The sequence below is a fragment of the Cotesia typhae genome, unplaced genomic scaffold (assembly GCF_013202065.1).
Source record: "Cotesia typhae breed Kobodo isofemale line unplaced genomic scaffold, CoteBio_Ctyphae scaffold_91, whole genome shotgun sequence".
Lineage (NCBI taxonomy): Eukaryota > Metazoa > Arthropoda > Insecta > Hymenoptera > Braconidae > Cotesia > Cotesia typhae.
Window position 1 is genome coordinate 2,896,976 of NW_027423781.1, and position 12,197 is coordinate 2,909,172.

Sequence of the window (12,197 nt, forward strand, 5' to 3'; positions counted from 1 at the left end):
ACAACTAGAGTAAAAATTAAAAAAATTGATTTATTGAAAATTGAAAAATTTATTTATAAATTAAAAAAAAATTATTTTTATAAAAATTCAATATTTTATAATATTAAAAACATATTTTTATTCAAAACAAAACTTTTTATTAAAAAAAATTTTTTTTTTGAATGTGAAAAAAAAATTGCAACTAAATTTTTTAAAAAATTTTTAATAATTTTGAAATTTGATTTTTTTGAAAATCAATTGAAAAAATTTTTTTTTCAATTTCAATTTTTTGAAAAATTAAAAAAATGATTTTTATCAAAAAAAAAAAAAATATTTTTTTGAATGTGAAAAAAAATTGCAAACTAAATTTTTTTTTAATTTTCAAATATTTTAAAATTTGATAGAATTTTCAAAAAAAAATTTTTTTTAATTTTAATTTTTTTATAAAATTAAAAAAAAATATTTTTATAAAAAAAAAAAATTTTTTTTTGAATGTGAAAAAAAAAATTACCAACTAAAATTTTTTTTCAAAAATTTCAAAATTAGATAAAATTAAAAAACAAAAAAATTAATTTTTTTAAAATTATTTTGTTCAAAAAAATCTTAGTTAATTAAATTTAAAAAAATTTTCTCTAGTTGCATAATTAAAAAAGAAATTTCATTATCAACTTATAAAAAGTTATTTACATAAAAATACTCAATAAAAAAAAATATAAATTGTTAATTATAAGTAATTAATAATTAAAAAATATAAAATTAACTAACACCCATTCAGCATTCATAACCTTCTACCTCCTACAGATTAATCGGCATTAATCAACAATTTAAAAAATTCGATATGTTCTGTACTTATTATTAAGGTTAATGACAAAAATAATTTTCATTTACGTTTATGAATAAAATGCTAGTTAAATTAATAATTAATAATTAATTTAACCGAGCAAAGACAACCAACTAATGACTACAGTTAATAATAAATAACCTCTAAAAATTTCAACGGATATATCTATTAATTAATTAATTAATCAAGTGTTACATAACATTAACTTTTGTTCCGAGGCACTGCAAAGTCAAAGCATCCAATATACACTTACATTACAATAGCCTTAATCATTACAATAATCTTACAACTTATAACTTATAATTAATTACTATTAATCATCCTAATAATATGTATCTTCATTAATAATTATAATTATCCATTAATGTTGATAATATTTTCTGCGACTCGCAACGCCTACGAGTATTGACGAGTAGGTGAGGATTATCTGCGACATTTTTAATTGTCTAATCCCCTTACGAATAAAAAACTAAACGGTAATTTAAAAAAAAAATATTTTGGAAGCTTAAAAGTATCGCTAACCAAAAATATTTAATAAGTCGACCGAAAGCTCATCAGCCCCTACAATTACATTAATTCATTAATTATTATTATTATTTTTATTCATATTAACCTTATTTATTCCTTAATTTTATTATAATTAATCATTAAAATTTATAATTAATTAAAAGCAAATTTATTAGCACGTACCCGACCTACGGAAGTCCAAAATCCGAATTCCTTTGAAAACGACTCGGTACCTCCCACATTCATCAATACGATTAATGTCGCGTTAATAATTACATTTAAAATTAATGTGATCATATCTGATTAATTATGACCACATTAGACCAAATTTTATAATTTCCGATCATATATGTGACCATATCTGACCAAATATGACCGTATCTGATCAAATATAGCTATATCTGATCATATGTGACCATATCTGATTAAACATTGCCGTGTAAGACTAAACATGGTCATATTTGACTAATTTTGGCTATATATGATCAGATTTAACTATATAAAATCCCACGCGATCAAATGTGACTACATCTGATCAAGTATGACCGCATTTGACCCAATTTTACCATTTATGATCATATGCGTGATCATATCTGATGAAATACGACCATACCATTTAAAAATGACTTATCTGACCAAATATGACTGTATCGGACTAAATATGAATGTATCTGACAGTATGTGATCATATCTGATCAAACATGGTCATATCTGATCAGGTTTGAGCATACATGATCCCACGCGATCAAATTTGACCGTATCTGATCAAATTTCGTTATTTTATTTGACCAAATATGAACATATTTGATTACATATAATTATATCTGACTACTTTTAATCCTATATGACCTCAAATGATCCGATTTAACCACATGTTTCAATTTTGTGTTTTTATCCGACCAAACATGGCCATATCTGACTCAACATAACCATATTCAAGTAAATGTAATCATATCTAATTCAATATGACCATATTTAAGTAAATATAATAATTTCCAACTAAACATGACCACATCTGATCGCACATGACCATACCCGATAAGGTTTTACTACATATAATCTCACACGATCAGATTAGATCATTTCTGATCAGATATTGTACTTATATTTGATCAAATAGGACATACATGACTCTTTATGAGACATGACCATTTCTGACTCAATATGATCATATCTGAATACAAGTGATCACACTTGATCAAATATGACTATACCTGATCAGAATACATCATATATGATTCCATGTGATCAGATTTGATCATATCTAATCGGATGTTGTGTTCGTATGTGATATGACATGGTCATTTCGAATGAGATTTGACCACATCTGATCAAATGTGACCCGGTGTGATCACATATGATCATGTATGACCATAATTAAAATAGGTCAGATCCTAAGTTTCTTTATGAACATTGCCAAAATCTTTAGCATCAATAAATATCAAAATGTTTGATAATTAACGCGACATCAATGAACACTAAATCCATAATCTTAATAATAATCCCTAATAATATTAACCTATTAACGACTTACTTGCTACTTTGGGCGCCCAACTATTGACAAACAGCTTCATAATGAAAAGCGTTAATCAATACTGGGCACCTGATATGTTATCCTGGTTCAGCAACGATAAACTAACCTCCTAGCTGCGACAAACTCAAGTTCCAGGTTCCCTTGCTGACTGGGAGCACAGGAACTTATAAAAAAATAATAACACAAAATAAATAAACACCATTAACTAACAGAACCACAATCACCACACGAAATAATAATCACAGCACTGTAACACTCCCCCTATAATAATGAAACCATGGAAGCCTACCTACGAAGACGGATTAAAAAAAACGTTAATCGTAAACGTTACTCAATTAGTACATTCCTTGCCTAAACGGATTAGCATCTTGTCTAGGTTCTGGTTCTGCTCTCCTAAAGGGGTTAGCGTCACCAACTTGTCCCTGCTGTTCGGTGTAGTTCTGCTGATACTGCCTCTGCCCTTGTCCTTGTCCTTGTCCTTGTCCCAGTCGCTGTCCTTGTCCCTGTCCTTGTCCATATTGATCATACTGGGCGTAAGGTTGGGGCTGCTGCTGCACATAGGAGGTCTGTTCTTGATAGTTCCCTTGATACCCTTGATAACCAGTGTCCTGATCAACGTCAGTTTCCATCCTCTGCTGAGTGAGGTGATTGCCAACGTCGCCGCTTATGGGCCGCTGCTCCTGGAGCACGTAGGTCTGGTACTCCTTGTCAGGCGGGTCTTGCATCAGGACATTAGCTTCGTCCTGGAAGGGCTTGAAGTCGTAGATATGTCTGAGGTAGTACAGGACTGGAACGTACAACAAATTGGAGAAAGCAATTCCGATGTTGAGAGCCGTAAAACCAATTGCTTCAACAACTCCACCCGCAATTATCGGTCCTACGGCGTAGGCCAAGCTGTAGGATATGTCAGCGATCGCGTAAATGCTTCCGTAGACCGATACGTAGCGAACGTCCACAAGATATCCCAACGTAGGAAGCAACGCGGTGTCTATAAGCGCTATTCCAAAGCAAATCCCGCAGATTGGCAGCATCAGAAACTTGTAAGAGGTCGAAAAAGGGATGATGAAGCAGCAGAGTCCTTCAAGAGCGAGACCTCCCGCTGCCATCAGCCACTGATGCTGAGGATACTGCTTTGCCATCTTCACAGTGATAACCACACCAAAGACATGTGGAAAGAAAGCAGGCAGCCAGATCATTCCCATTTTCCAATTGTCCTTGGTGATGTGATCCTCCATCCACAACGAGATGGTAGGCTCCAAAAACGCCAGAGCTACGTTGGACATCATCAACGCACCAGCACAAACTGCAATGTAAGGATCCATGAACAGCCGCCAGATTGGAACAGTTGGGGTCTGCTGGCGATCATGACTCTCCTTTATTTGCTCCTTGAGCGGCTTCATCACCAGCAGCAGCATGAATCCATCAGCCAGGGAAACGAATGCCAGAATTAGAAATGGCATTTCTTTACCGGCAAACTGATATAAGGCGCCTCCAAATGGCGGAGCCACTAGACACCCAAAGCTGATGAACGCCAGAGCGATTCCCAGCGCTTTTGACCGCTCAGCTTCTTCAGTAAACCTATCTGCTATCATCGCCAGGCCTGATGTGTCTGCAAACGCAGAGCCTACTCCTTGCAAGCTCCGAGCAAAGAAGAGGACTCCGTAGCTGCGGCCGCAAGCGAAGACTGCCGTTGAAAGGAACATGATGCAGAGCCCGATCATCATTGGGATGTCGTACCCAATCCTGTCGATCAGCGCTCCTGAGAAGGGGTTTACCATCAACTGGACGATGGCTTTTGAAGCAAACAGGACTCCTGTTGCTGAATCCTGTCCGTGGTGGCTCGGCGGTCCTGATTGGGTTGTGTTAGCAGGTACCGGCTCGTCGTCGAAGGCTCCTATGTACTTCAGGTAATCGGGTATTATCGGGACTATCACCATGTAAAGCATGTTGTCCAGCAGAAGAGCTATCGAGACTATCACAAGGACCAATGTTCGTTGGGACTTTGGCTCCTGAAGCTTGTCCCAAACTATGTCCTTAACTTCGCCCACTTCGAGGTTTATCACTGGGATCTTTATTGACGCCATTGTAAAGGATTGCTTGATAGACTACTTGATAGATGATCAATGTCCTTCGTTGGTGGCTTTGTTAGATCACGTTGGGGGGTCGGTTAATTATAACACTGCCGAAAACGGAAAGAAATCCGCGAAGCTCGGGATCGATGACCGCATCAGGCCGGGCCGGGGATAACCTACAACAAATTAACCGTGATTGGTGGTCATCATTAAGTGGTCAAACAATTTTTATTGGAGGGGAAGTTTCTGTTTTACAGAAGGGACGGTTAGCTTTGTCAGAGAGCCCTGGCCCGGCCTGGTCAATTTTAGACGACTGTCTAGAGCAAAAAGAGAACCTGGCAATAGATCACGATCATCAGTGATCAGTTAACTGCTAACGTTATCGTTAGGGAGCCAGTTAATCGTTTGGTAGCTAAGCAAGCCGGGTCAGGCTCCCTTCTAAGCAGATTCTAGGGTGAATTTAGGGCGAATCTTTTGTCGTCTTACCTGAGTTGGTGGAAAATCTCTGCCTCAAGGATGATGCGAGACGTTGGGGCCCCGGCAGCGCCGGAAGTCCGGCCAGTAGACCACTCAGTGTGGATGATATGTCGTTAGCACTGTCCTCGTCCCTCGAGTCGTTTGACGACTCCTTGGCTCGTTGGGTCCCCGGGCCCTCCACCTTTTCAGCCGAGTCCTCTACCGAGTCTGCAACATGGTTATTGATCGGTACGGCTCATGACCCACTAAGTTAATGACTACCTTTCAACTACTGGCTTGATTACTCTCTAAGGTAACGCTGGTGAAATTTTCATTTTTTCGTGGAAATTTAAGTGCTTTTTTATTAAATTTTTGGAAATTTTGTATTTTTGGTTAAATTAAAAATCATCAAATTTTTTTTTTTATTTCAACACTTAATTTAGTTTTAATTCAAAATTTAGAGATCAAAAAATAAATAGAAAACATTTTTATTTGAATTTAAAAAAAAAAATTTTGGATTGTTAGAAAAATTTTGAAGTTAATCAACCAATATTAAAAAATATTAATAATTCACTTGGCTTTAAAATTTTTTAATTAAAAAAATTTTTTCTATTTCAACAAACTTTGAATTTACCAAAATAAAAAATTTGACAAATTTTTTCTCTTCAAAAATTTGACAAATTTTTTCTTTTTAAAAATTTGATAAATTTTTTCTCTTCAAAAATTTGACGTAAAAAAAATCCCGAACAAATTTAAAAACTTAAAAAATTCACTAGAGTGTAAAAATTTCTAAAAAATCACACCCGATATTTTTTCATAAAAATAAAGAAATGAAATAAAAGGTCAAAAATGTAAAAAATAAACCAAGTACTTACTTAACCGATGGGCTCCCGATTGCAGGGACGTCCCGGTGTGTCTCTCCGTCGGGTAGCTTTGAAACGTCTGGCAACGTAGTTCTCCCCGCCACCACGTTAGCCTCCATCCGGGCTACCCCTCGTACGGTGTTTGAAGCACCTTGCGCCCCACTCCTGCTTTGCTTACAGCTTTCGAGCGCAAGCTTGAGCTGCGTCGACCGGGATTGGTCGAGCGGGGTTCAAGTGCGTCAGCCCATTTGAATCCGCCCTCCCCCTCCCCCTCCCCCTTGCCCTTCTTCTAGGAGTCTCATCCCTGGCTCTCCGCACAGTATAGCATCCTTCATCCCTCTCGCGGTGGAGCTTTACCTGACGGACTCTACCATCAATAGTGATGTCCCCCTCTATTATCAGTGGTAGCCTCTCCCTCTCCCCCTCCCTGGAGAGCCGCACAGTGATGCCCCCCTCCAGCCCGCGCGGCTAGAACGCCAGGTATAGACGAGCCTGCAAACGGTCGATGTTGCACGGTATTTCTGGCACCAGGTCGATACCTCGTACCTCGTACCTCACCACCTGTGTTCTCTGTATAAACGCGTTATCACATACGTACTAGCTGCGCGGACATTTTTCTGATTATTCAGTTTTGTTATTGAGTTATTGTTTTTTCTTTTGAGCTGATAGAGAAAATTTTGTCATTTTTCATGCCTGACATATATGGGGGAAATTTTGATTCATTTTATTTATTACCTCGGTAATTGATGATTAATTTTTGTCAGACAAAATTTTAATAAATTCTAAGAATTTTTATAGTCTATTTTTTTTTTTTTTTTTTTTTAATATTTCTTCCTATAAAATTAAATTAAAATTTTTAATTTCTTTTGAAAAATTCTCGAAAAAAATTGCATTTTTTAATTTTTACGTGTCAATTTTTTTTTTTTTTTTTTTTTTAATATTTCTTCCTATAATATTAAATTAAAATTTAAATTATTAAATAAAAATTTTTAATTTCTTTTGAAAAATTGTCGAAAAAAATTGCATTTTTTAATTTTTACGTGTCAACTTTTTTGCAATAATTTATTTTCTACAAAAATTATTAAAATATCTGCTAAGTTAATTTTCATGAGGGTGAATTCAGCAGACAGCTAATTTTTGAGAATTTTTAGATTAATTTTTACTTAATGGTTGTAAAAAAATTTTTTAAAATTGCATAGAAAAAACTTGTGAAAATTTCCATATGCATTTTTTTCTGTAACAAATAAATTGTTTACAAATTTTTAAAAAATTATCAGATGTTTGCTAAATTCATACTCATTAATTAAAATTTTTTTTTTTTAATTCTATAATTTGCAATATTTTAATACCATTAAATTATATTTAGAGTTTTTTTAAGTAAATTAAAATTAAGGTAATTTTTTAATTGACAAAAACGTCTTTTTGAAATTTTATATTCTACACAGAAAAAAAAAAATTAACTTGAATCAAGAGAAAAATTCTTAAACCGAGAAAACAATTTTAAAGAATTTTATTGTCTTGGATCAAGACCCTGAATAATTTCTTAGTTTAAGAATTTTTTTACTCAAATCAAGAAGATGAAATTCTTCAAAATTATTTACTTGATTCAAGTAAATTTTTTTTTTTCTGTGTATTATTTACTCTTTAGAGAATAATTATTGAAGCGGGCAAATAAGTTAATACTTTTATTTAACGCAACGTTTCGTAATTATTCATTGCTTCCTCAGGCGCTCTATAAACTGTTGATGTTCTATTATGGAAGATTTGTCGAAGAAATTTGTAGACAAAAAATTTGAAACTGAAGAAAAAATTAAATTTACTAAAGGAACAATTTTGAAAATAAAAATTCAAGAATGGAATTGGTAATTTTTTTACTTTATTTATGGCTTTAATTTGAGATTGTTTTACATTTTTTAAGTACATTTGTGAGTAGAAAATTTTACACTAGAAAAAAAAAAAATAACTAAAAATTTATTAATTGTATAAAAAAAATATTATTAATACTCCGAAAAAATTATTTTAAGAAAAAAAATCTATTTTTATTCAACAGTTAAAAAAATTAATTTTATTTGGTTTAATTCAATATTAAATTGAATTAATTCTATTTTATTTAATTAGTTAAGTTAATTTTACTCATTTTATGATTATTCTTTTATTTTAGTTAGAAGAAAGTTAAATTTTTTAAAAGAACTTTTTAGTTTATAATTTGTTGTTTTAAATTGGATCAATTATTTGTTTCTGCGTAGATTGTTCATTTAAAAGTTTACAATAATGAGTATTGAAGTGAGGATTTTTTTTATATTCTCAACAAAAAAAAAACTTCGCGAAATGAATTATTTTTTTCTTTTTAACTAAATAAAAATAAAAAAATAATTGCTGTTTGTTTAAAAATTACGAAATGCGTATTTAGATATTTAAAAATTAATAAAACGTTTTTTCTTAGTTTGATATAAAAAATTTTTAATGTTTACAAAAAATTGCATCAATATTTTTTTTTTAATTTCTACAAGTAGCATTTTTTTAACAAATTCCCTGTATAATAATTTATTTGTTAATAAATCCTAAAAATTGCCATATACAAATTAATTTCAGTAACATTGAAGTAATTAATTTTAATTAATTGAACGTAGTAATGTTAATAATTTATTATTTTTTATTTTTTAACGTCAAAATTTATAAAAAAGACTTAAAACCAAAATAATCTTTATGAAAATTTGGTTCAATGTTCCAAAAGTAAAATTTTTTTAAAAATATAATTAATAATTACAAAGTTACATTTGTGATAAATTGTTTGAATTATTTATTAGTAATTTTGCATGTAAAAATTATTGAAATTAATTAAAATTTATTTTAGTGTAAAAATTTTAGCGTTTAATGGGAAGAATTCCGTAAATTTTTCGTAAGCCTCAAAAACAATAAAAGAAAAATATGAATGCAATAGTATTTATTCATAATTTTAATACCTTGAGGTTAACAGTAATCCTGTAATTGTAATTATAAAAGTACAAAGGATATGACCTGGAACGTCTGTATGAAATTAGTGGGCGTTGCCATTGGAGATTAAACTTTTAAATTAAATGTCATATGCAATCGTTCCTATATGACGTTTCATATCACATATTATATTATAAATTATTTATTATGTTTTTCAATAATTTTCCTGCAAATGGTCTCTTAATTAAAATAAATAATAATCACAATTATTGATACTTTATGACAATTTTACATACTTTTAAAATTAAAAAATAGTAAAATTTAATTCCAAGGTATAAACTATTTACCGCAAAAAAATTTTATTTTTTTAAGTAGGCCGAAACTGCTTATACGTTTGTAATTTCTTAAAAACATTGTTAAGAAAGACCTTATTTTCAAATCCAGATTTCTCAACGTTTTTTTTATGTAATTACATTGTTTAAAATTATTTTAGATTATTTATAGTCTAAATAACCATGCAATCATTTATTTATACTTTATCGAGTTGAAATAAATTTTAAAATAGCAGATGTCAATGATGAGGACACAAAAATTAACTTGCGTCAACTAACGACATAGGCCATAATGTAAGGCAACCTAACTCCCTCAACATACATGTCAATGTATTAATATTTACATACTGTCACGTGATTTTATAAGAATCAAAGTATTTGAGACTAGAAAAAATTGCTAAAAAATACCTGGTAAAAAATATAGAAAAGCTAGGTCTTGAACGAATTTTAAAATAATAAAAATTATTGATAGTTTTGCATTAATTAGTAAAAATGATTATTGTTAATATAAATTTAACTGTAATAAACGACCTGTCAATAATAGGGTCAATGGTATGTCAATAACCGGCTCCTTGAATTTTTTGCGCTGTCAATAATACATACATTCGACCTCTTGGTTTTAAGTTGATATAATAATTATTAAATTTATTCCTATTAAAGTTAATTAATTAAATTATATAAGTAGAAACAATGATTAAGGTGTCCTATGAAAAAAAGTTGACAATATTGATTTGAAACACGATAAAAAAATTCAAATATTCATGATCACTCTTATAGTGTCAATGGGGGCTTTTACCTTATGTTTTTTTAATAAATACAATTAATTTTTTTAGTTCAATAATATTTTTCTAAAATAAAATTTATATTGTTTTCTCTCCGTATTTGTGAGTTTTTATTTGTTTCTAGGTTGAATGTCGACCCTTTTACCTCGGATCTATTATTAAAGACAATAATAAGCAAATTGAAATATTTAGTTAAGTCATAGAAGTGTGTAAAGAATATAAAAAAGACCATCAGCGGTGATTTCATTAAAAGAAAAATCTTTAAACAAACTGTAAACAATGCAACTTGTATTACGTATTAAATTTAAATGCAACAAGACGTGACCTGCATTCTCGGTCAACATACATTGTATTTTTTACTCACACTTTTAGAAGTAACTATTTCTAACTTATTATTTGTGGAAAAATAAATAATGAATTATTCTTAATTTGTATTGTTTGTTGTTTAAATTACTGTTGATATTTTTGAATTTAAAGGCAAAATTTTATAATAATTATTTTAATAAAAATAATGTTTGTCAGTAATAAATACAAGGGTAGAATAATATTCCGGTAAAAAGTTTTAAGAAAAATAAATAATTTTAATGGGTGTGTTTAGGTAGTCAGAGTAATGAAATTTGTAAAATAAAATCCAAAGTATCGTAAGTGATTCAAACTGTTGGATAAGAAGACTCGTCGAGCGAGTAACTTGAATACCAAACGGGCGAGCGTGTAATCCACTTGCTTCCGATCGAGCTCACTCAATTCCCTTTTCAATGAAAAAATATTTACTTTTACTTTTAAAGAGTTTTTTTTTTTTTTTTTTTTAATGCATAATAAAATCATTGTTAGTTCTTTTTAAAAATTTTTTTTTCAATAAAATTTAATTAGTTAGACACTTACAATATTATATACCATAAATCATTAGATGGTTAAAGAATATCAGTGACCATATGAAACCATATAAGATGTCAGTAAGGAGAGATATATCAAATAAGATATCAATATATGAACAATGGTTACAGATGACGTCATAAAAAATACTAATGACCACATGCCATCACGTATGATGTCAATAGTTGTATATAAGGTCATAAAAGACATCAATGATCATATATAACATCATACAACATATCAATCACCCAATATGCCGTCATAAAAGACATCAATGGTCATATATGACATCATAAAGAACACTAATGACTACATGACATCTGTAAGGATATCAATGGCCAAATATGACGTCCTAAAATACATCAATGATCACATACCATTACTTAGGATGTCAATGGTCATGTAGGACGTCATAAAAGACATCAATAGTCATATATGACCACATGCCATCACTCAGGATGTCAATGGTAATATATGACATCATAAAAGATATCAATAATCACACATGACGTCATAATATCACTTGAGATATGAATGGTCATAAATTATATCACAAGAGACATCAATGACATCATATATGAGCAATGATCACATATGATGTCATAAAAGATACTAATAACCACGTATGATCTCGTAGGATGTCAATGGTAATATATGATGTCATCAAGGACATCACTGACCACATTGCTTTACACAAAAAGTTAATGATCACATAAGACATCAACAGTCACATACTAACGTCATTTGTCATTTTTTCTGATCATTGTAGTCATTGTAGTCAATGATATCTTTTATCCCTCATACGTGACCATTGATATCTTTTATTACATTATATATGATCATTGATGTCTTTTATTACACCATATATGACCATTGATGTCTTCTATGACATCCCATATGATCACTGACATCTTTTTGACATCATATATGATCATTGAAATCTCTTATGACATCATATATGATCATTGACATCTCTTATGACATCATATATGATCATTGACATCTCTTATGACATCATATATGA

At 30.8% G+C, this 12,197-nt stretch overlaps 1 protein-coding gene across 1 annotated transcript; it reads right to left on the reverse strand.

Moving 5' to 3' along the window:
* Positions 1 to 484: 484 nt before the first annotated feature.
* On the reverse strand, positions 485 to 5,557 carry Vacht (Vesicular acetylcholine transporter). Its single transcript, XM_074258438.1, has 2 exons — positions 5,420 to 5,557; positions 485 to 5,109 (listed from the first exon to the last, which is right to left on the reverse strand). Exon 2 carries the CDS (start codon positions 4,943 to 4,945, stop codon positions 3,197 to 3,199), a length of 1,749 nt encoding a protein of 582 aa, XP_074114539.1. The 5' UTR covers positions 4,946 to 5,109; positions 5,420 to 5,557; the 3' UTR covers positions 485 to 3,196.
* Between the last annotated feature and the right edge of the window lie 6,640 nt (positions 5,558 to 12,197).